The 23,123-nt window shown below is 34.5% G+C and overlaps 5 protein-coding genes, 1 long non-coding RNA gene and 1 pseudogene across 8 annotated transcripts; 3 read left to right on the top strand and 4 right to left on the bottom strand.

Annotated features, from left to right (window-relative positions):
* The first annotated feature begins 1,237 nt into the window (after window positions 1–1,237).
* On the top strand, window positions 1,238–4,017 carry LOC140965806 (uncharacterized). Its single transcript, XM_073426002.1, has 6 exons — window positions 1,238–1,574; window positions 2,025–2,105; window positions 2,178–2,303; window positions 2,397–2,454; window positions 2,553–2,615; window positions 2,770–4,017. Exons 1-5 carry the CDS (start codon window positions 1,306–1,308, stop codon window positions 2,589–2,591), a joined length of 573 nt encoding a protein of 190 aa, XP_073282103.1. The 5' UTR covers window positions 1,238–1,305; the 3' UTR covers window positions 2,592–2,615; window positions 2,770–4,017.
* A 1,020-nt stretch (window positions 4,018–5,037) lies between these two features.
* Window positions 5,038–6,648, bottom strand: LOC140965816 (uncharacterized). Its single transcript, XM_073426017.1, has 4 exons — window positions 6,428–6,648; window positions 6,236–6,356; window positions 5,740–6,128; window positions 5,038–5,465 (listed from the first exon to the last, which is right to left on the bottom strand). Exons 1-4 carry the CDS (start codon window positions 6,463–6,465, stop codon window positions 5,228–5,230), a joined length of 786 nt encoding a protein of 261 aa, XP_073282118.1. The 5' UTR covers window positions 6,466–6,648; the 3' UTR covers window positions 5,038–5,227.
* Window positions 6,649–8,719: 2,071 nt separating this feature from the next.
* LOC140965824 (cytochrome P450 81Q32-like) lies at window positions 8,720–11,524 on the bottom strand. The gene is made up of 3 exons (XM_073426026.1): window positions 10,704–11,524; window positions 10,137–10,485; window positions 8,720–9,383 (listed from the first exon to the last, which is right to left on the bottom strand). Exons 1-3 carry the CDS (start codon window positions 11,279–11,281, stop codon window positions 8,772–8,774), a joined length of 1,539 nt encoding a protein of 512 aa, XP_073282127.1. The 5' UTR covers window positions 11,282–11,524; the 3' UTR covers window positions 8,720–8,771.
* On the top strand, window positions 9,261–10,635 carry LOC140965825 (uncharacterized). Its single transcript, XR_012173157.1, has 2 exons — window positions 9,261–9,400; window positions 10,235–10,635. It is a non-coding gene; the product is annotated as an uncharacterized lncRNA (long non-coding RNA).
* Window positions 11,525–13,031: 1,507 nt separating the features above from the next.
* On the bottom strand, window positions 13,032–13,812 carry LOC140965778 (E3 ubiquitin-protein ligase SGR9, amyloplastic-like; annotated as a pseudogene).
* Window positions 13,813–15,964: 2,152 nt separating this feature from the next.
* LOC140965788 (uncharacterized) lies at window positions 15,965–16,531 on the top strand. Its single transcript, XM_073425969.1, has one exon. The coding sequence runs from the start codon at window positions 15,965–15,967 to the stop codon at window positions 16,529–16,531; it is 567 nt and encodes a 188-aa protein (XP_073282070.1).
* A 2,521-nt stretch (window positions 16,532–19,052) lies between these two features.
* On the bottom strand, window positions 19,053–22,737 carry LOC140965807 (serine/arginine-rich splicing factor RS2Z32-like). 3 transcript variants are annotated; one of them, XM_073426003.1, is made up of 7 exons: window positions 22,653–22,737; window positions 21,767–21,883; window positions 20,749–20,788; window positions 20,522–20,617; window positions 20,091–20,287; window positions 19,791–19,889; window positions 19,053–19,664 (listed from the first exon to the last, which is right to left on the bottom strand). In XM_073426003.1, exons 2-7 carry the CDS (start codon window positions 21,874–21,876, stop codon window positions 19,268–19,270), a joined length of 939 nt encoding a protein of 312 aa, XP_073282104.1. In that variant the 5' UTR covers window positions 21,877–21,883; window positions 22,653–22,737; the 3' UTR covers window positions 19,053–19,267. The 3 variants fall into 3 exon arrangements, with proteins under 3 accessions (XP_073282104.1, XP_073282105.1, XP_073282106.1); XM_073426004.1 differs by having other exon boundaries at window positions 21,767–21,897; window positions 22,662–22,691; XM_073426005.1 differs by lacking the exon at window positions 22,653–22,737 and having other exon boundaries at window positions 20,749–21,039; window positions 21,767–21,889.
* Window positions 22,738–23,123: the final 386 nt, after the last annotated feature.

Below are 23,123 nucleotides of genomic sequence, written 5' to 3'. Positions count from 1 at the left end.
TAAAATCTTGCAGATAAATTGTTCTTGGAGTGCAAGAACCAATGACCAGACAGAGAAAGTGAATGACGGCAAGATGTTTTATTGTCAGTGTTTATCATTGTATGGTAAAGTGAAGGATGAGGGGATTGCATTACACCAAAGGTGAAACTAATTGTAATTTTTCAAAAAGTTGTGGTAGTTTCCGGAGTAAGAAAGTTGGAGTGAATGGAACAATATGAAAGTTTGGAACACCGAGGAATGTAGTAGTTGGTGGGAACCCTGGGAAATTTTGGATCGAGGGTGTCATTGGATCGGTATATGTAGCCAGAACCAAAGGTGGTAATCCCCTAGTTCCGAATAATGGAATCAAAGCGAAGGGAAGAGTGGATGGATTCCCAAAAAAAAAAACCGCTGAGCGTTTGTCCATGCATGAAAATGATGGGTCATTTGACCCTAGGGTAGTACCGTTTGGTTCATGGTATGAGATATATAGTATGTAGATAAGTAATATTTTGTAATAATAAAATAAATAGAAAATGATAGTTAATATAGTGTTTGATTTAATTGATTTGATTGATTACATTTGAGATAATATGATATTATTATTTTGTCATTGTTGAATATTATTAATAGAATATTAATAATATTATTTATTAAGGGTAATATCGTAATTTTATATTATTGATTTGATTGATGTGAAATAAATAATTAATAATTTGATTGATCGAGATAAATAATACTTGTACAAAACAAGTGATATGATAGGAATATTTATATTAGTACTTACAGTTACTTGAATCAAACAGTACTTGAGTAAGGGTACTAACCCAATGCAATGATCAAGATTTTATTACACGTCATTTTTAATGTGTGTTCATATAAATCATGTGGTTCTCCTATTAAATTGATCAAATCTTGGTTATTATTTTACATAAAGGTCCTTGAATTTCTCGAAAATGACATTTAACATAATGTGTAAAAATTATACATGTCATTTCATTGTTATAAACCTTTTATAAATGTGATTATGTTACGTAAGATAATATTTAAATAAGAAGTTTAAACTTATTATGTGTGTCAATTAGAAGAGTCTGTAAGCATTAAACTTATTTAAATAAGAAGTATAAAAAAACTATTTGTAATTATTTTATTTTATTTGAAATTTTATTTTTATATTAAAAATATTTTTTTTTATTATAATTGATATTCAGAATCAAAGCGAAAATCAACCTACTCGCAATTCTGAGGAATTCATTTGCCATTTCTCTCGACTTTAGGCTTCACGTTCTAACATATACACAGAAAAACTCGGCATACGCACCTGCTATGGCGGCGACGACTGCTATCAAAATCGAAAACCCTAGAAACCTTTCGGATCCGACGACGAAAGACGCCTCCTCAAACATCCCAGCGACGTCTTCCGAATCAGATGCTGATAAATCGACGGGTAAGTTCGAGGTGGTCGATGTGAAAACGAGCGACGTTAATGGCAGCGCTGCGGTGACGGATATCCAGAAGAAGATGAAGCGCGCTGAGCGCTTCGGAATGTCTGTAAAGTTCACTGAAGAGGAAAAGCGAAATACTCGAGCGGAGAGGTTTACTTTTATGTCCTCTCTTTCCCGTGAACTTTTTTTTTCAGTGTGTTTAGTATTGGACGGTTTGTGCCAGGATTAAGCTTAGGGTTTGTTACTGTGAGCTTCAAGATGCACCCTTTTAGAGTTTTGAAATTTAAATTAGAAATCACTTTATCAATCTTCTCTATTCACTGCGACTCTTCTGTCATGTTTCATTTGTTTCTCACGAAGCAGCCATATGGGGTTATTTCATGATGATTAATCGATTTTTCTGTTCAGCTTCTAAGTTTTTTTCCACAGGAATTGCTGTTATTTTGTTGTTTGAAGAAATTACTTTCATCTGTGTTGAGTGGGATTTCAGGAGATCTGCTTATGCTATTAGACCTCTATAGTAGCCTCTTCAGAGTATAATAGCGAATAAGATTTACTTATTTTGTGCAACAATTTTTTGGTGGCATGATTCAAATGTAGGTTTGGAACTTGTACATCCGTCAATGGATCAAATTCTTCCAAGAAAGCAGAGGAGCTGAAGAGGAAGGCTAGGGCTGAGAGGTTTGTCTTTTCTTATTTGATGTTCATGTTTCTTGGGTCATTCTGTTAAAATCCTATGTTGTGTCTCCCTAGATTCGGGGTTGTACAAACAGTCTCTGCTGATGAGGAAGCAAAGAAGAAGGCTCGACTTGCTAGGTTTGGTTCCATTTCCAAGCCTGTTTCGGTGGAGGAAGATAAAAAGAAAGCTAGGGCAATCAGGTTCTTGTCATTCCGCTCATGGCTCCTTTCTTGTGTCAATAAAACAGAGTTTAGAATAATTATGTGATGGGTTAGACCACCTCTATTCCGCAGGTTTTCTGAACAATCTAGTTCATTGTCAAAAGAAAAGGGTGAAAAGGACATTGAGGAGGTAAGATTCAAAATTTTCAGCATCTAGTCTAGCAATTATTTTTCACTTTTATTCTGAGTCTCGGTCTGTTCCCCATTTGTTCTATTTACAATTTTTAGGAGGCAATTATCATAGGCGAGGCTGATGTAGAAACCTAAAGAAACTATTGTTTTTGAACAACTGTAAGACATTGCTTATATATTTCTTTTGTTCAAATTTCTATGCGCTTTCATCTGGGAAATTTATATCACCTCAATTCCTCAGAGTGTTATTATTCTCATTTTCTTTCACTCACTTCTGGCCCTAATTATCATTCTTCTTTTCCATTATTTTCAGGGTTGCAGGTTAGAGTGCTAATGCCATGCTTTCAGATATCTTTCTTTAGCAGCTATTTATTTTACATTACCATAATAATTACAACACAACTAGGGCATCTTGTTTCTGTAATTTTGAAGTTGGTAGTTCTGGTTTACCTGGTGAGTCCTGGAACAACTAAATGCCACCTCTGTCGAGTTATTTATTGAAAATGGCCACCAACCTTATCAGAAGTTTGAAATACATGGAAGACTAGAATCTCACGAAGTCTTATGCCGAATGGGTATAATAACTATTGTGCGCCTTGATCTTTATTCTGATGACTTTTTTCTTATAATTGACCTGCGTCCTGACTCCTGATTACTAGTTTTGTGTGGTTTTGTACTTTGATGGCGTGCTAGTGTCAATGAAACACTTTTCTGAAAATTTGCTCAGTAATTTTTTTTTAAGTCAAACTAATTTTTAGTAGCAGAAAGCTGTTTAGTGTGAACTCATCACTCTGTTCAGACTGTTTAGAAAGAATGTCATAAGTACAAGATATATAATCATGAACCTATTTTATGATATTCTATTGATGTGGTGTTAAGACTTTATAGGTCAAGTGTGTTCTACTGGCCCATTAGATGGAGTAAAATATTTTCCCTTCCATTTTGCATTTTCCACGTTGATTTCTAATTTTCTATACGTATCTGGGAATTGTTTTCTCTGGCAAGAAACAGGTACGTATATGTTCTCCTGCATTGATCTTTTGTTTTCTCGATTTTGAGGCATTATGATCTTAGTCGAAAATATGCTACAAATTTTCAAGAATCTTGCAGATTTACTGGCTTGACGGAAAATGGTTTGTTTTTCTTCGGTGTTCTTTTTTTCCCCCTGAATAGTGGGTTGCATGTTTTCTATGCGGCTCACGTGTTGACAGAATTAATGCAAGCGCTTGGTAGGTCTTTCGGTACTGTAATTGATAGATTGTTTTGTTCAAAGACTCAGTAGTCTATTGTCTTGTATTATCAAGAGCTACTAGTTGAGAAGTCCCTTTCTGTATGACTCAATAGTTTCTGATGAGGTTGGTGATTGAGATACACACCATTTCTTTGGAGGTGCGTGTTGTTTTCCAAGGCCTGACCAGGTGAATCTGGAAACGTTAAGAATATGTTTATGTTTCTTCAACTGAATTGTCTCGGTCTAGCTTATTTTCTTCCGTTTTGTTGGTGCTTGTAAAGACGAGGTTTTACGGGTCAGATATTCTTGTATTGAATCCATTCGTGTTCATTTTTTGCCTCGAATGCATGAACACATTTGCTTTTTGTTTAACTTGAGAAACTGGGGTGAATGTGTGTGCTTGCTTATTTTTAATGCACACCTTGTGTAGAAGTATCAAATTAACATTTCAGTGCACATGTCGAGATGTTTATTTGTTTACACCTCTGCACTTAATTGAGCTGAAATGGCAGTGTTTAATTGGTTCTTAAGCTTTGCTTCTCAACCATAAAACTTGTGTGAAAACAGGACGAAAATTTGTTCTTGGAACATTGTTGGATATATGTGTGAAGGCCATTTTTCTGTTAATCAATTATAAAGGTTGTTTAAAATGTGATATTTTCTATTATAAAAATTTAAAATATCAGTAAAGTTGCTGCTCACTTCTTGAAACAAGTTTATATGTGAAACGTGCTATATCGCCTGTCCTGTCTCTGAGACGAGCTCTATATTTAAGACCGTTTTATATTAATGACGTGGGTTACATCAAATTTCAAACTATTTGAGTCGCCGTTGCTGCACTGTAAATCTCTGGGTTGTTGAAGGGTATTCAACTCTTGTATTTTTTAATCTTCCAAATGGCGGAGGGAACAGTAGGGCGAGAGAGGTGGTTAAAATATCTAGAGATTTTACGTAGTTTTTTAAAAAAATGTTGCGTTTTTTCCATTTAACTTAAATTGAATCTGGGTAGAGAAGCTTCTTCCTGAAACAAGTTTTTATATGTATAATGATATTAGATGCATTAGCTATCTTAAGAAGTGCTTAAAAACACTTTTCCAGAAGCAAGAAGACATCATTTGTGTTTCTTCTTTTAACTTCTACTTAAAAAATAATTTTTTTTTGGCATCAAAAGATTATAGTTGCTCGTGTTTTTTTTTAACCAACATATAAAACTTAAAGTCTAGTACTTGTTTTTTGTTTTAATTTTTGCCTACTTACTCTATTAAATTGGCATTCTGTCCGAGAGGCCGATGCAGGCTAAATTTGTAATATTAAGAATAACATTGTCTCAAATAGACATCGTGACAGTAAAATACCATAAACTAGTAGAAAAAAGTTCACTCATTTTTTTAACTATATAACCACATAAAGAGATGCTAATGAAACCATTAGAGTCAACAGCCAGAACCATAGAGTACTTCAATTTAAGCTCTTTATTCCCTTCAAATGTACTCTTTAGACACTAATCTATTTAAGTATAACTGAGCCAAAAAACCTTAGTCTAGCCTACTGTAACCGCGTTGATGCAACGTCGTTTCTCCATTGAGCTTTGAAGTTGTTCTTTAGCATTCCTTAGAGCATCGAGGACCTCTTTCACAGTAGCATCAAGAACTTCTGGATCGATAGTTTGACTCTTCTGCGGCGTATCGATTAGAATCAACGCCATCGAATTATCCACATTATCCTCTGAATCTTGATAATCTTCTTGGTCAAGTCTTTCATCAGTCGATGATTCTGTACTGCAATTGTAAATCATTTACATAGGAAAGCAATCAGCATTAGTGCCATTGTACCATAACTACGGTTAAATTTTTGGTGGTTTAAACAAAAAGTTGTGCTTGGATTATTGCAATTATCAATCCAAGTACTTTAAATCAAGAGGAAATCGATTTTTGAAATCCTCGATATTAAAATTAAAAATATCCAAATAATTAAAACAGATTAACTTCATAAATATGAAATTCTCGATTTATAATGACTGTGTCATGAAAAGATGAAATTTTGAATACCCACTTCTGCTCATCCATATTTGGAGAATTTTCTGCCGAATTTAGCAAAAGATCCTCTGAAACTTTGACGGACATTGTTATTTGATCCGACTCCGTTTCAGTTTCCTGCCCATTTGAACCATTTTTGTCCATATTTTCTGATCCTTTAGCGGACTTGAAATGCTTCACCGATTCTTGATTTTCACCCTTTTCTTGAATCTCTTTGGCGCTTGAAGAAGCTAATGACGAGACAGAGGAAATGTCGCTTCTGTCCACTAAAATTGACTGCTCCGATTCATCAGAAACGTATGATAAATTCTTGGATTCGAGCTTCTGGATCAAGAATCTCAGCTTCCTCTCGGCCTTGTCTCTTGATTTCGCCTCTTGTTTTAGCATGGTTTCCAGTTGAATCAGCTGTTATTTTCAGACATTAAGAAAGGTAGCAAAATCAGCTGGACCTTTAAAACCTCAACTTCATCAAAAGACTGAAAAAACGCATAGCAAACGAACAGAAAAAGTACCTTGTTCCCTAATTGCTCGGCCTCATCTCTAGCATTTCTCGAGACCACTCTCTCTGCAAGCAATCTTCCCCTTAAAGAATCCACTGTTCTCACAATGTCTTCTTCTTCCATTATTTTCTCACTGAAAAATGAAAATCCCATTTCAAATTGTGAAAAACATAAAAACAAATAAAAAGTTACAATATCAATCACCTCCATTTCACATCACCATTGTCTCCTCCTCCTGACATAATGTATTATTGAACTTTGTGCCTCGAGTTTTTTGGCGCATCAGGTGGGATCAGTCTGTGGAAAACAATGTTGCATACATTTCTTTATCTCCCATTTTAGGCTTTAAGCAATTGGGAAAACAGTGAGGAAATATATAGTTAGTTTTTGGTACAATAAAAATACTACTTTGGTATCTGGGCTCTGGTTTTTGAAACAACAAAATATATAATAAAATAATTAATTAATTTTTAGGTATGTCAGAGTGAAGCTTTGGCCTTTTCCCTGCCCCCCCACGCCCACCATGAATGATTTTCAGGCAACGCCTTCTCTCTCAATTAATTTACATTAAAGTAGTAACTGTTGTTTGCTGAACTTCTTGTAACTTTCTGTTTTGATGTACTTTCACCATTTGGCTCATTATTTTCTCATTAATACTCATTCTAATTACAATTGATTTTATAATTATGTCTCATATATTTGATTAAGATGGTAAAAAAATATTTAAACTAAATTCCCCGAAACTACGAATATAATAAGTTGATTTCCAAATTTGTAAGAATAGCTATAAAATACGACAAACGTGGTTGTAATGGCATACTTATTTGTTCGATAATAAAATTTCTGGTTTTATTAATTAATTTATTTTTTAAAAATTGAAATTTGAACTCAATTTTAGTCACGGGAAATGGTGATGTGCAAATTTCACCGCCCCATGCCTCGTGTCACTCTTCGTGCCCCGCCAAGTTCATTTAATGCATATGGGATGGTTTTTATTACTCAAATTATTTTTGTTTGAATATTATATAAAGCGCATTCGATCTTGTAAAAAATATAATTATTAAGATGAAAGATGCAATAATTGACGATGTTTGTATCGTAACTATCAGTTATATCTTTTGATAAAACGAGCTAGAGCGACTTTCAGTTTTTTTTTTTCCTGTAACTTATGAGTACTATTGTGCATATATAACTTCGAGGATCGCTAGGAAACATTGCTATTATTACATTCTTTCTTTTATTTTTAAAGAGAAAGACCTGCTATGTATTTATTATTTGGTTGAGAGATTTTGGGAGTGTTTTGGATTTGAAATGTTACTGGTGATGAATATTTATCAAACTTGTTTTTTTTTTTTTGATTGATAGTGAATTTTCTCCATCGTTTTGCTAATGGAGTAGGCCAAAACCAAGCTATGTTAAATTCTTATTCCTAAAATAAAAATTCTTATTTTATGGATTTTGCTATTATTTTTATTGAATATGTCTCTTGTGAAACGCTCTCACGAATCTTTATCTGTGAGACAAGTCAACCCTACCGATATTCACCATAAAAATTAATACTCTTAGCATAAAAAGTAATAATTTTTTATGGATGACACAAATAAAATATCCGTATCACAAAATACGACCTATGAAACCGTCTCACACAAATTTTTGTCATTTTAATTTTCGTTGTTATTCTATACTTAAAATATGATTTTTATTATAGTCATTTAAATAACTAAATAAACTGGTTTTAACCAATCCTCCCAAATGAATAATTATTTTTTGTTTTCGCATTAAAAAAAATTCTTAACTATAAATATTTCTACAAAACTGAAAAATTATTTGTTCGACAGCAAAAATAAAAATAAGTGGGCGTATTTGACGTGACCATTTCTACATAGTAAAAAATTTAATGAGTATGTCTATTATGAGACGATCTCACGAATCTTTATCTGTGAGATGTGTTAACCCTACCGATATTCTTAATAAAAAGTAATACTTTTAGTATAAAAAGTAATATTTTTTCATGGATGATCCAAATAAGATATCTGTCTCACAAAATACGACTCATGAGACCGACTCACACAAGTTTTTGCCAAAAAATAATTTTGTAATAATAATTGCCTTTTTTTTAATCTTTCCTGTGAAGCTAAGCCTGGAGAGAGTATTCTCACATTCATAACCATTATTGCATTTTCCCATGCGTTTGGGCCATGTAATAATCACCAACTGACCATGATTTATTAATTAATCTTTCAAATTACTTTTAAATTTTTGGATCTTTTCCTAAAAAAAAAATCAAGGGATTGATGTTAGAAATAGAAATAATTTTAAATTCAGCATTGAAACTGATATTTGAAATTAAAGATTTTTCAAATCCGAAATAACAAATCAGTTTATTTGTTGAATAATTCAAATCTTTCACGAGTTATTTTTATGGGATGATGAAGTAGATTTTTTACTTTCGAATCAAAATCTTCCGATCCAAACACAATATAAATATATTACATGACCAAATTGATTAATTTGCGAAGAGTACAATTACACACAATTTACTTAATATTTAATAAACAATTTTCTTAACAAATGGACGTGGTGTACATTTAGCCAACAAGGGTTGTACCTTGGGCGTAGTTACCCCTAGACCTTCACTCATATCAATTTCCCCAATCTTTTTCCAATCAAAGCATTGTATCAAGGATCCCAGGCCCAGACCAATAGCAGAGATCGCCAAATTTTTACCTGGGCAGGCCCGTCTCCCTGACCCAAAATGAATTAATCTAAAGCCCAAATCATTCTTTCTCTTCAAGCCCTCAAATCTCTCGGGCCTAAATTTCTCCGGATCTGCCCAAAATTTTGGATTGTGGTGAATATCCCAAGCGTTGACTAGGAGTATAGTTCCCGCAGGAATCCGGTATCCTCCCACCATGCACTCCGCCGAGGATCGGTGGGGCATAATTATGGATACTGGAGGATGCAAGCGGAACGTTTCTAGGATGATGTGTTGGAGATATGGAAGCGCCGCTACGTCGGATTCGGAAATGAGGCGTCCGGTTCCGACGTTTGTGTCGATTTCGGTCTGCGCCTTTTTGAGGACGTGTGGATTGTCGAGTAATAGGGAAAATGCCCACTCTACAGCGATTGATGATGTTGACGAACCTCCTTGGAGCAGAACCTGAAATCGCAAATTATGTAAGTGATTTTTTAATTAGGTTTTTTACCATGCTTATTTTGAAATCGAAATTTTTTTTGGGCGATTTTTGCATCAATTTCTGCAATTTTATTTGATTAACCGATGTGCAATGTATGCTTTTTAGCTGAATTTATAAATCGACTATCATATTGATTTGACCTACAATGAGACGATGTTTTAAATTAGATAGGTTCTTCAAATTATTGAAAGAATAAAACTCAAATGTCTTGAATTTGATCGCTGTCAGATTGCTTTTCTGAAAAAGATGTGTGGGACTTAATTGGGAAAAAAAAATTCTGACTCAATCATTAGAGTTATTTAATGCCGCTCAATCTTGACATGAACTGGTTCAAATATTCTTGTTTCGTTGTTATTCTATACTTGAAGACTCCAGCATGTATATATATGTTTTAAGGTCTATTTCTTTGCTGGATGATTGTAACATTTTGGCACCTGTATAATATAAAAAGTTCGGTTCCAAGATAAAATTGATATAAAAATCCCATTTTGATTTAGTTTAATCAATGGTATGTCATAATATATCAAGTTCAAGAAAGAATAAGTAGTAAAATAATAGGTTATCTCCATTGAAGTTGAAATTAAATTAATTATATCAGTGCGCAGAGAAAGTTGGAAGTTGACATTCTGCAGCCTGTCTGTTGCAGTTGAATGGCTGCAGAACAATATTTTTGCGAAATAAGAGTGCCTGAATCATAAATTGTGGAAATAACTTACCAAGAGGAGGTTTTTTATGGTTTCATCAGTGTAATACTCGGGTTCCGATCTCTGCAAGTCCAATAAAACTTCCACCATTGTTTTCTTCTTTCTAATAGTTGCAGCATCAGCTAAGCAGGAACCTTGATTGTCCATCATTCCTCGCTGTTCTTCGAGTACCTTTTGCATAAAATTGTCTCGCTTTTCATGTATTGATGTCAACTTCTTTTCTACATGTTGGAATCCAAACCATCGCATGAAAGGCAAGTAATCAATCACATTCGTCTCAAAGGCCAGCTTTGTTGTCTCGGTTGCTATCTCCTCTAGTAAATTGGCTTCTTTTAAGTTCTTCACGCTCTTCCCATAATACCTATGTAAAAAAATATATAATTTATTCGTTCATTTGGTTCTAGCTTTATGCTCAAATATATTGTGAATCAATTTGATTGGTTTGTATTTGAAAAGATTAACGTTCATACTTTGCTCCAAGGGTCGTTCGAAATAATTATTTTTACCGGCTTGCTGTTGACAGTATGTTTAATTATCTAACAATCCACGATCTTTATACATTCATAAATTTGAGCGTACCTTTTCCCCATGATCATTCTCGTCAAGACATTGAACATATACTCGAAAAGAGCTAATTTGACTTCTACAACTCTGTCGAGTTCTTCCCCTGTGACATGTAACAGCTTCCTAACTAGATTTAAAGTTTCATCAGCTCGAATTTGAGATAGCATCTGTATCCTGTGAGATGACAGTAGCTCAATAGATGAAATCCTTCGAAGGTTCCTCCAATGCTCGCCGTATGAGGACCAAGAGAGGCTTGTATAGTTGTAACCAAAATGTCTCCCGTTGAGAAAATCGGGCCGATTCGCAAATATTAAGTCATTTTTGTTAGTTAAGCATTCTTCTACTAGAGAAGGAGATGAAACAAGGAAGACGGCCCGGGACCCGAGCTTCAGGTAGAGAGCAGGCCCGTATCTCCTGGAAACCTCAGAAAGGCTCCTATGGAAGGGTCTTTTTAGCAAGTAGATGTGCCCGATGAATGGGAGGGCTGGAAAAGGGCTAGGAGGAAGATTTCTTAGTTTGTTTATAACATGAACTGCGGTGCAATAAAGGGCCAGGAGTATTACTGGAGAAAGATACAAGCATAGATTTTCCATCGCAGATTGAATTTCTGTGTCTCAAATTATGATTTTCGATTTTGTCAAGAGTATTTATAAAGATGGTGGTGTGTCAGAAAGTCAGAAATCATGTAAATCAGTGCCTAGAAAATTAAATTATCAAGTATTTTTCTTCTTAGCTTGTGACTATTTTAGAAGCTTGATATTAATATTAAATTGGGACGGTTGGTGCCTTCTCTAAACTGCATGTGGTGATGCAATTATATATGATGGATATTAGATTAATTAATATTTGCGGTGATAGAAGTTGAAGACTATTGGCTGAGGGTTTCTGTTTTATTGCAATATTTTAATGATGAATTCATCTAAGTAGTCCACATTAGGTGTTTGAGCCTATTCTGACATCAAAAAATACAATACAATAGAGTACAAGTCAAACTAAAATATTTCTTACATTTACCAGACAATATGCTTCCAACAATCAATATGTGCAGGTAAGATATGTGCGCATGAAAGTACAACATTGACACAAGTGCAGAAATGCGAATGCGAATGTGAATGTGAATGTGGGTTTTCAAAATTCACGACTTTATTGTTCATATGCATCTGTTTAATTAAATATTATATATAATATATATAAATATTTTCTCAATTGAGAATCCAAAGTGAATGTGATATCTGATGTTACCACTTCAACCATGACAGGCCTTGTGATCTGGTATTCCTAATTGGGCTTTGAGCAACCATGGATGGGTTGAATTGGGTTCTAGTCTGAAATCGACAACACATTTTGTCATATATTTAAAACTTGTTGGGACAATGAAAATATATCAGGAAAAGAGAATCCAAAGTGAATGTGATATCTGATGTTACCACTTCAATGCCACTCAAAGGGATCCAAAACAAGCAAATAATTGCATAAGCCTAATTTCTAATCTAATACTTTGTCGCTTCCAATTTTAGAAACACACTTGAAATTTTAAACTCAAAATCTTCCCTCTCACGTATCAATCTGAAACAGCTAAGCCACACAAAAGATTCAACGGCATTTTTTTAAATCACAATTGAGTGATACTCAACAATTCTATAACACTGGTTCACTACCACCATTCGTTTCATTCTAATACTACATTCCCGCAGACATATTTTGTTCTCCAAGCAATGAAAAGTTGTCGAGTTGCAATAATTATCATTGCTGGTTAGAGAAATCGAACCATGGTGTTAAGGCTGCTATGTTATCACTAGCTATAACTTTTAATAAAGTGACAAACGATCGCTCTTGCAATTGGTATTAGAATCAATGTCATGGATTCGATTCTCATTAATTGCAATTAGTGCAATTATTGGGAGGGAGATTGTTGATGTGCAATAATTGTCCATGCTGGTTAGAGCGATCGAACCATGTCGCTTGGACTACTGTATAGTATAAAAGATTTAGATTGCAATGTTATTACTAATTATAACTATTGATAAAGCGACAACCGTTCGATCTTACAAAATAATAAGTGGTCACATATTTCTTTTTCCTATTGTCAAAAATGGTTCCAATCAAAGTACCCCACTACGAGATATGGTGGAAAATTACATTTATTACTCCCTCCACACACACACGATGAAAGTATGTAGTTATTACAATTTATTTAAAATTGATGAGATTATATTTATTTACGTGTGAAATCTAAAAAATATCGCCAACTTGGAGACAAAATATGTAATAATTTCAATTCTACCTGGAAATATTTGCTAATTTTCAATTATTGTCTCAATATCATTTACTAGGCAGTCAAGTATGAAGTATGAACTCAACAACCATGTGCGAAAGCAACCGCCATCACCACCACTGCCGGCAATCCTGGTGAGATCATCAAAAATCCGATCAATCTCATGGGGGACATCCAATGAAAATAATGGCCTCACGGCAGCTCAACACTTCTCTCCCTTCCTTCGTCTCTTCCTTGCATATCAAACACTCCCCTCCAGTACTCACTCCCACTGATGGCAGCGCCACCACCGTTGCCACTGCTGCTGCCACCTCTGTTCCCGCCTTTACATTTACAAAATTACTACAGTTCGCCACCATTTCGATGTACTCGTTTAATACTTCAAACATTGAGAATCCACGGAACCCGGACAGATTTAATATGTTATAAGAGACGTGCTTACACAGAAGAATCTGCCATTGCGAAGCCGGTGTTTCGAGCAGTTCTTGACCGTCCTGTTGTCGGAGTTCTCATAGGTGGAGGAGGAAGACGTGGAGGTCCTGAGTTTCATGCTCGCGGAGGAGTACAGAGTTTGTGCAGCGGCAGCGCCTTGCATGGAGTTTTTTAGAAGGGTGAGGTTGTACAGAAGGTGGCGAACTATGAGGAGGGACGTGTGGTGCAGGGAGTGAGAATGGAAGTGGCGGAGGGTGAGGGAGAAAAGGGTTGGGGAGGAGAGGCGGCGGTAGTAGAGGGCGGAGATGGAGTTAGTGAGATAGGAGAGTCTGGGAGGGGGGAGAGTGGAGAGGGCTGCGATTATTATGGCTTCTCCGGAGGTTTGGTTTGCCTTCATAGGATCATGAATGTGGAAGATTATTATTTATAGTTAGGGTCTTCGGAAATTTTATAGTAAAAAAAGCCAATTTTTTTTAAATAATAATAATAATAATGTTTGACCTAAAAGGGGCATTTTGTATTTCTAGTTAAAAAACTATCGTGCAAACAAAATAATAATAATAATAATAATAATTAGTCGCAATCACGATTATAATTAATTAAAGACGCCTCTGAGTAAATGGGGTTAGATAATTCAATGCAAATCATTCCAATATTAGAATAATTATACACGCCATTAATATTGAATTTGCCCTAATTCTAACTGGATTGTTGACATCTTGGTTTCAATTTCACCAAACTATTTACTCCATCTGTTCCAAATATATAAACTTGTTTTTTCCCCACACGTTAAGAATGTTATTAGAACATCAAATTTTACAAACAAATTTTTTTTATCCCTATTTATTTCATTCAAGAAATTGTTGCACATATTTCAAATAATTAGTTAATATGTGTATATCAGTAAATAAAAAAATATATATTATCATATTAAGAAACTAAACTATGTATTTGGGACAACCAAAAATGAAAACAAAACTCATATATTTGATATGGATGGAATATATCACTGTATTCCGAATTAGCATTCGAAATGAAAAATCCATAAATATAGATTTGTCTAAAATTTTAGAAACACGAAATTGTTCATTTAAGATTTAATTAAGTAGGTTTTAAAAAAAATTTAATTAAGTACAATAAATAATAATTAATCTCAATAACACTCATCATAGTGTTGTATATTATTTAGAATATAATGGACGTATCATTAATTTAATTATATATTTATATAAATTGTCATTTTACCAACTTCCTATACTATAAAATTTTTAAAAAAAAATTAAGGCATTATGCTCACATAAATAAATATTGAAGGTCTATCATTAAAAATAAAATCTAAAAATGTTTTAATATATAACTTTCATAAAGTGCAATTGCTTGACTCCGAATGTAATAATTAATTACCGGCAACTTTAATTTTTATGTAATTTAAATATCCAATTCAACGCATGTAATTCTATATAATAATTCTTTCTCCAATTTATTCTCCATTCACTCGTCTCCATTGTAATTTCCTTTGCCCTTCGATCCATTTCTTTCACCACCTCGTTTTTCTTCTTTCAGAAATTCCTCGTTAAAGTTCACTTGAGTCAAGATTTTAGAAGTTTCAGCCATCAAATTCAAGGTAAAATTAAATGATCCCGATATCGATTTAATGTATTTTTTAACACTCCTTGGTTATAAATATAAATATTCTCCAAGTATATTTCATCGAATTAATGAAAATATTTTTGTTAAAATAAGACGATTCCTGATCAACTATTCAGGAACATATATGTTTTTTTTAATAGATTCGAATATAATTTTGTGTCATGTCGTTGATTATTCATTAAAATTATTGAGTTAACATTATATAAATAGAAAATATTAATTGTTGATGCCTTGATGGTCACTTTATTTAATTTATTGCGAAATATAAGACGATTGATTTCCGTATATATATATATATCCAGATCTGTATTGACGTTATCAGCATATATACTTATTTAGTATATGGGAAATTATAAGATTCGATTTTATTTGTTTATTTAAAAATTTGGAAATATATAGTAAAGATTAAAGGCTTACTTGATTCATGCTAGATCTGCATTTCTGTATGATTTCAATGAATTATTCATTAACTTATAACAGTACATGTATTTTTCAAGATTTCTCATATGTAAGTAGACATCCCATTTGACTCTAATTCTGTATTTAAAGAAAATTAACATTGAAACATTAATCGACTAATATAATTTGAAATGAAATATTTGAAATGGGTCAAGGGATACTTATGTATGGTTAGTGAATTTATGTAATGTTAAATTCGGAAAATCTTACTTTAGATAATCTGATCTTATTGCTTTAATCCATATATTAAAAAGATCATGATACATGTACAATGAGGGTTACACATTGGTTCGCCATATATATTTCCTTTTTACTTTGGGAAAAACTACAAATATTTTTAATTAATGGAACTTCACAAAAAACATTTAGATGCACATGCACATAAGTTGCACACCATGCGCACACTTTTCCTTTTATTTGATCTTTGATGTGTGAAAATCAGAAGCGGGCAAGAACGAAAATGAGCTCCGCGGAAACATCCGGAACACATCAACAGCCAGCATTTACAGCTGCAACAGCTTTACTCGAACTGGCGAACTCCCACATGAGCCCCGAGCTCGAGGAGGCATGCAGCACAATCGTCTCCATGTCCCAGAAACAAGCAAATTTCCATGAAGAAGAAGCTCGGAGGTACGCGAACCCTACTCGACCCTTCGTATATACTGCCTCGGATGGCACCAAATCCGCAGTTGCTCCATTAAGAAAGGTCCATGGCAGCAACAACCCAGCCAAAGTACGAGACCACCGTCTGTTCAAAGACAGTCGACCCCCGCAATTTTCGATGCTGAATCTGGTGCGGGATGCGGTTGCAAGATTGGCTGGTGGGGCGGGAACTAGGGCCGACGTCTGTGATTTGGTTCGGCACTCGCAGTATTTAGTGGACGATATTGTGGAGGAGACTCTCGTGAAGATCGTTCGCGGGGCTCTGGATCGGTTGCGCTGCGAGAGTGATCCTTGTGTGGGATATGATAAAGATTTGAAAGTGTGGGTTTATTTGCACAAAGATAGAGGAGTAGAAGACTTTTAATTGATTTTGTAGGCTATGTTCTTTTGTAGATAAATATTTTTTAAATTAATTTGATTAAGGTTGTATTATTATGCAATTATGATATCATATAAATTTTAAAGAGTACTTTACTGCATATACAACTATATATTCAAATACACACACGTTCCATAGTCCAAACCTCGATCCTACGTACATTTTTTTAATGCTTTGAGACACAATGACAATTATTTTTTGTTGTATATACTTTTCACATTGTTTAGTAGCTTACAAATCACATTATAGCCAGTTAAACGTCTCGGAAAGTTCTGTGCAACAAGTTCGTCTAAAAAAGTGTTGATAAGAGGAATCGAAATTATAATTATTGGTGAGAGCCACTTCACCAAGTCATACGTATTGTGGGCAAACCTCATTACTATTAGTTGCAAATAAGATTAATTAATTAAAGATACCTTCTTGTAAACCATTCCAATATATTAATTAATATTTATAAATGCATTACAATTGATTTACGTTGATAAATAAAATGAAATTTTGGTAAGTAGAGATTTTTCCAAATTTTTAGCGATACAATAATGTTGATTTAAGATTTAAGTATAATCAACAATTTCGATATAGAGTATAATATTGTTTTTAGTATATTATATGGAATGGATGCAGTACTATTTAATTATATATTTATCGTTTTATCACCTTCGAAGAATCACTTGTTCAATATCCATATGCTTATTTAATGCACATAAGTTGCACACAGTTTTCGCACTCGCAGACTCCTCGGCAGAAACCTTCGGAACACATCTGGAGCTAACATTTACAGCCGCAACAGCTTTACTGGAACTGGCGAACTCCCACATGAGCCCCGAGCTCGAGGAGACGTGTAACACAATCTTCTCCATGTCCCAAAAACTAGCAAATTTCCATGAAGAAGAAGCTCGGAGGTACGGAAACCCTACTCGACCATTTGTATATATTTGATCCAGGTGGCACCAAATCCGCGGTTGCTCCACTAAGAAAGGTACACTGGCAGCAACAACCTAGAAAAAGTACGAGACCACCATCTCTTCAAAGACAGTCGACCCCCACGGTAGACAATTTTTTTAAAATTATTTTTATTAGGGTTTTATTAATATTNTATATATATATATCAACTTAATTATATTAAAAATCGATCTTACTATATAAATTTGTACCAGTAGTAATGGTTACATTTTATTTTTACGTAATTACATAGATTCTTAAAATGTTAGTTGTAAGTAACTGCACTATTTGTGCAGTATAGTTTAAGCATTGGTATTTGTCTACCATTAGTGTTGATTACATTTTCATTTGAAGTGACTCTAGAGATTATTTAATTTTCTTTTTAAGTATGTGCAGTATTTGTGCATTTCCATCTAGGCGATTTAGATTTCTAATTTAAGTAGAGTATGTTTCATGTGACTCTATTCATATCTACAGTAAAAAGTAATATTTTCTTACATAAGAATTAATCAATTTTATAGATCAGGTCGGGTCAGAAATTCATCTAACAAAATTAACTCGTAAGATGATCTCATAATTTTTTTTTGTATTTAATCAATTAATTTTTAAAATCTTAAAGTTATTATTTTTGTTTCCTATCTTACCCATTATGATGTATGATATAGAGATTTCATCGGATGGGTTTAATGGTCATCTCTTTTCAAAAAAAAAATTCTTTTCCAAAAGTCCTCCATTTTCTCACGTGTCAGTTTCAATTGAAAAACTTTTTCCTCTCATCCTTCTATTTTTAAAATATTAAACCCCATCCTAAAGAAAAGAAAGGAGATAAAATCAAGAAATAGAAACAAAACATCGTGAAGGTTTTTGGCAGAGAATTCCAAACCGGCCACGATCAAGGTGTATGCATGTATTTCAAAGTCATTATCTTATAAGCGTGTGTTTGGTACGCTGATATATTATTAAAAATTATGAATAATTTATCTTGTATATATTAAACGATAAAGTAATTATTTAGTTGTTTTTAGAATTTGAAAAATAAATTATGCGATATGATAGTTATAAGAGTGAGTGAATAGAATAATTTTAAACCTTAGTGCCCAAAGAATATTAATAAGGCTGGATGACACAGAGATTTTTTACCTGAGAACTAAACATGTAAAATTACGTTTTTTTCTACCAAAAAGAAAAAAAAGAGAAGAATATTAGTCAGGAGGTAGCTCCAGGAAAGTCGTTAACATTTCAATCCTGAAGGATCAATCACGCTGTCGAATTTTGACATACTGCACTGTACGTAACAGGAAATAATCGAAACTGGGCTGCCAAGGAACAAGCGTAAATATATGGAAATAACCAGTCAAACTTCATTTTTTTTTTACATAACCTTCTCAATTGTATATTTTTCTACCTATTAAAACCATTTAAAAAATGTTTATCAAGATATTGCTATTAGAATGTAATAGCATCGTAAAATTGAACAATCGAAACGTAATATTTTTTTCTCTATCATTAGGGGAAGAAAGATTCAACTACAATCCTTCCAAAAATATTATAATTAAAAAAACAATTGGACAAGACAACACAATATTATAATAATAACGCTCAAGTTCAAAACCAAAACAATTGTCGCAGGTCTGTACTCAGTTCTCAAATCATAGAAATCAAGTTTTGAGTACTTAAACATTTCAACTACAGTACGCTTAAAAAAAACAGAAAATAAAACACCGACCTCAGTGAACCTTATATGACCATATCATGCCATCGCTTGCCTTCTCCACAATTTCATGGAGATTCGCTGCCCCTAGGAGAGCGAATATTATCATTGTCATTGTCATCGCCAGATCTGCGGTCGTCTCTTGGATTGGGGCTTCTGCCCCGACCATTGGTAGCATAAGGGCTTTCATCGTCCCCCCTTGTGGCAGGGTCCCCAGGGCTTTGGCTAGCCTCCTTAGGACTTTCATTATACCTGTCATCTGGCTCAGTTTCCATTCTGCTTCTCCTCGGAGAAAGGCTCCTTCTCTCACTTGGACTATCATCTGTAATAGGCGTTGGGCTGCGCTTCCTGTTCTTGGAGGGAGTAGAGCCCCGTTTTCGTTCGGGAATTCTATCTGCAGGACTTCTTGACCTCCTCTCATCGTACTCAGCATCACGGCCTCTTCTAGCAGGGGACCTTGACCGGCTGGACAGAATGAAGAATTAAAAATGGGGGCAATTCAGTTGGAATTTAGTGCAGGAACTTAGCAGCATCTCTTTGCAGGAGCTGAAACTTTTAACCAGAAAATTTAATTTTAAAATAACAATCAACCTGTAACTGCGGCTTCTGCTGAAACTTCGACTCCTACTCCTGCCACGACGAGGAGAACGTGACCTCACAGGAGAGCGTGAATAACTGCGACCACGCTTACTGAAATAGATGCAGATAAAAAATTAAGAGCCACATCACAACGTGTGCTTTTCTGTGGCATTTATGACAAGCAGGAGGACAAAGGGCAAAGCACTGCGCTCAACAACATATAAACTAACATAAATTACACACAACTACTTGTCTGGAAAACATCAGGCAGAAAAGGAGAGTAAATCACTATGGCAAATTAAATAGACTTACCTCTGCTTCTTAGGGCTATCCTGGCAGTTCTTCTCAATATGACCTCTTTCCCCACAGCGATAACACTTGTTTTTCCAGTCTCCAGCCTTGCAATCACGGGCCCAATGGCCATCAATGCCACAATTGAAGCACCGTCCAGAACCTGGAGCAGGACCTTTGCCAACATATTCTCGAACTCCTCCAGGTCCACGTGGTACCTGCAGCCACATCATTTAACACCAGAGGCTAAGCACACAACACACAAAAAAATAAGACAAAATTGTTCCCAAGAAACTTATTTTAGATGTCTCTTAAAAAATCTAGAAGTGGCTACATTTAATTATGTCAAAACTGCATCTTCAAGTGACAAAAGGCATGACAGGGCAACATCCAGCCACATTTTTTGCTTAAAGTGGGAAAAAATTGAAAGAATGAGCATCAGTTTCACTTACTCCCTTGGCAAATTCAACAATGATACGCCGTCCATCAACATCTCTTCCATCCAAGTTATATCTAGCATCATCAGCATCCCTAGGATCGCTGAATTCCTGAAAATTGTGATGGGAACACAGAAACCCACACGTAATTGTCAAACATATAATCATAAATGGAAAGATAGAAAGAAATCTGTTAATAATCACAACCAAGAACAAGAAAGATAGAGAGTGATGATACATACAACAAAGGCGTAGTCTCGCTTCATATCCACATCGCGTACTCTGCGGAAACGGTTGTCAGAAACATTAAGATTTAGGGCCATCATAACTTGCGTACTGGAGTGCATGAAACTTGGTCCTCAAGACGAACTAAACACCAGTTTGATTGTTGCAAAATCCATAAAAACATGCAAAGACAACACAAAGAATCGCCAAGACAATCCACCAAGTCCACCCTCTCACCATTGACCACCAGGTCAGGAATATTCCACCCTCCCACCATGGACCACCAGATCACGCAAAGGCTCAGAAACCTTCAATAGAACCATTCAAGTTAAACGCAGAAGCACCTAGGCCACACTGTTCCTTCACAAATAACATGATCACATAGGTGCCAAGGTAAGAACCATGCTTGGAAAGCAAAAATGTTCTTACTTGGAGGTAAGAAGCAGAACCACATTCTACAGTGCCAGATCTCTCATGACAGACAGAAGCATGGGTTTGCTAGAAAGCTCATAAATCTTGTAAGGGTGGAAAACTATTTCATTACACTACCCAGGTAAACCAAGAGAAATAGTTGCCTATAAAGAACAAATTGGTCTGCAGTATCAAGCAGAGAATTTTAAAGTAGGTGATAATGGATAACATTATTAAGGCGACCTCAGTACCTCGGCCCATTGTGACAAACACATGTAAGCGAAATTCAGAATTAGGAAAATATTTCTCAGGAAAGTAGAGCCATTATCGAGAAATAAGAATGTAATACACTTAATAAACAAGCTGGATCAGCTACACTAATTTACACAATGGAGGTGGTGACCAGAGAAAGTAAGCATGTATTAAATTTTAGAGTACCTATAAAAACATCAAGAACCAAAACACATCATCTACAAATATGGAAAATCAAAATCGATTAAATGAAACCTAACAAACAATTGTAAAAAGTATGACACTCCACAAAATAAGCCGGAGATTTCACATTTGAAAATATCAGCAGAACAAATATCTCTGAACAAAAACGAGGACATGGCAATTTATTACCTTCCATATCTGCCGAAAACATGTTCCAAATCTCGAGAACGGGTTCTGGAAGACAAATGACCAACATAAAGGCGTGTATTACCACCATATCGATCATCATGACGAGGCATTTTTAAGCTGCAGAAAAAAAGCTAAAACTCAAGATTTGCAAGAAAGGCAAAAAAGATCATCAAGGTACAATATAAAATCTCATATTAAAAAAAACACTTGACACCAACAATGAGCCAGCTAGCCCTGTTTGAAGCATAAAGATAACCTTAAGCAGGCAAAATACTTAAGCTTGTGCCAAAGGGTATCCAGATACAACCAGGATAAAGGAACTGAACTTATCACAACTGTTTCTGAAAACTTCGTTAATTACAACCATTTTAAATTGATACCTCTAAACAACTTAAATCCCTCATAAATTCCAAAAATTCTCAATTAGAATACAAGAAAAGATTGGGAAAGTATGATATTAACAACCCATGCCAAGGAAAAATCAGAGAAATCATAGGAAAGTGAAACACAAATCAGATGATTGGAAAAAAAAAAAGAAAAAATGCTAAATTCTTCAAGAGATGATACTTGGCCCAACTTCAAAGAACACGCTGCATTTAAAAAAAACAACAGAAAAAAAATTACTTTTCAATAAAACAATACGTATCGGAATAAATCCAATAACTTCCATGAGCAGAAAAAAAATTAATTTAACCGATTAAGATCATCCTCGATCCCAAATATTAACGCGGGGGCAGAAAGTAATAAAAATTCTCAAAATCCCCAGTCTAAAACCGATTTCTTGCCGAAAACAATAGCCAGACCTATATGGATAAAAGATAGTGTACAATTTGCAGAAACAGATAAAATTCATACAAATAAACCTAAATATTGAGCACAAGAAAACCTGAAAAACGAGAGCCCAGATTTTGTTGACGCAACCCTAATTATCCAGAAAACACCAAGACAGTACGGTTTCGAAATGGGAAAATGTTTTTATACCCACAAAGCTAGTGATTCCTACGGTCACGATGATTCATATGACATCTAAGGGACAGAGATTAACATAAGGTGGGCCGAGAGACATCCTGTACTACGTTACAAAGATAGGCCCAATGTTTCGGCATCATATGACCTAGTCTAGGGATGCATCTCGGCCCAAGTAAAAATTTAGATAAAAAGTAAAAATCTTAAACTCATAAAATATATTAAATTATATATTTTTATAAAATTTTTTCTACTCAATTGTGTTTTTCTTCACAATTTGAGAGACCTATACATACATCATCACACTAATTTTCAATATTTAAAATTCTTATTTTCAACACTCGTTCTGTTATTTTCAACCTATTGTAATGATGATCATGATACAATGATT

This window comes from Primulina huaijiensis, unplaced genomic scaffold (assembly GCF_012295235.1).
Source record: "Primulina huaijiensis isolate GDHJ02 unplaced genomic scaffold, ASM1229523v2 scaffold14403, whole genome shotgun sequence".
NCBI classification, from domain to species: domain Eukaryota; kingdom Viridiplantae; phylum Streptophyta; class Magnoliopsida; order Lamiales; family Gesneriaceae; genus Primulina; species Primulina huaijiensis.
This window is presented reverse-complemented; position numbering and strand designations above follow the sequence as displayed.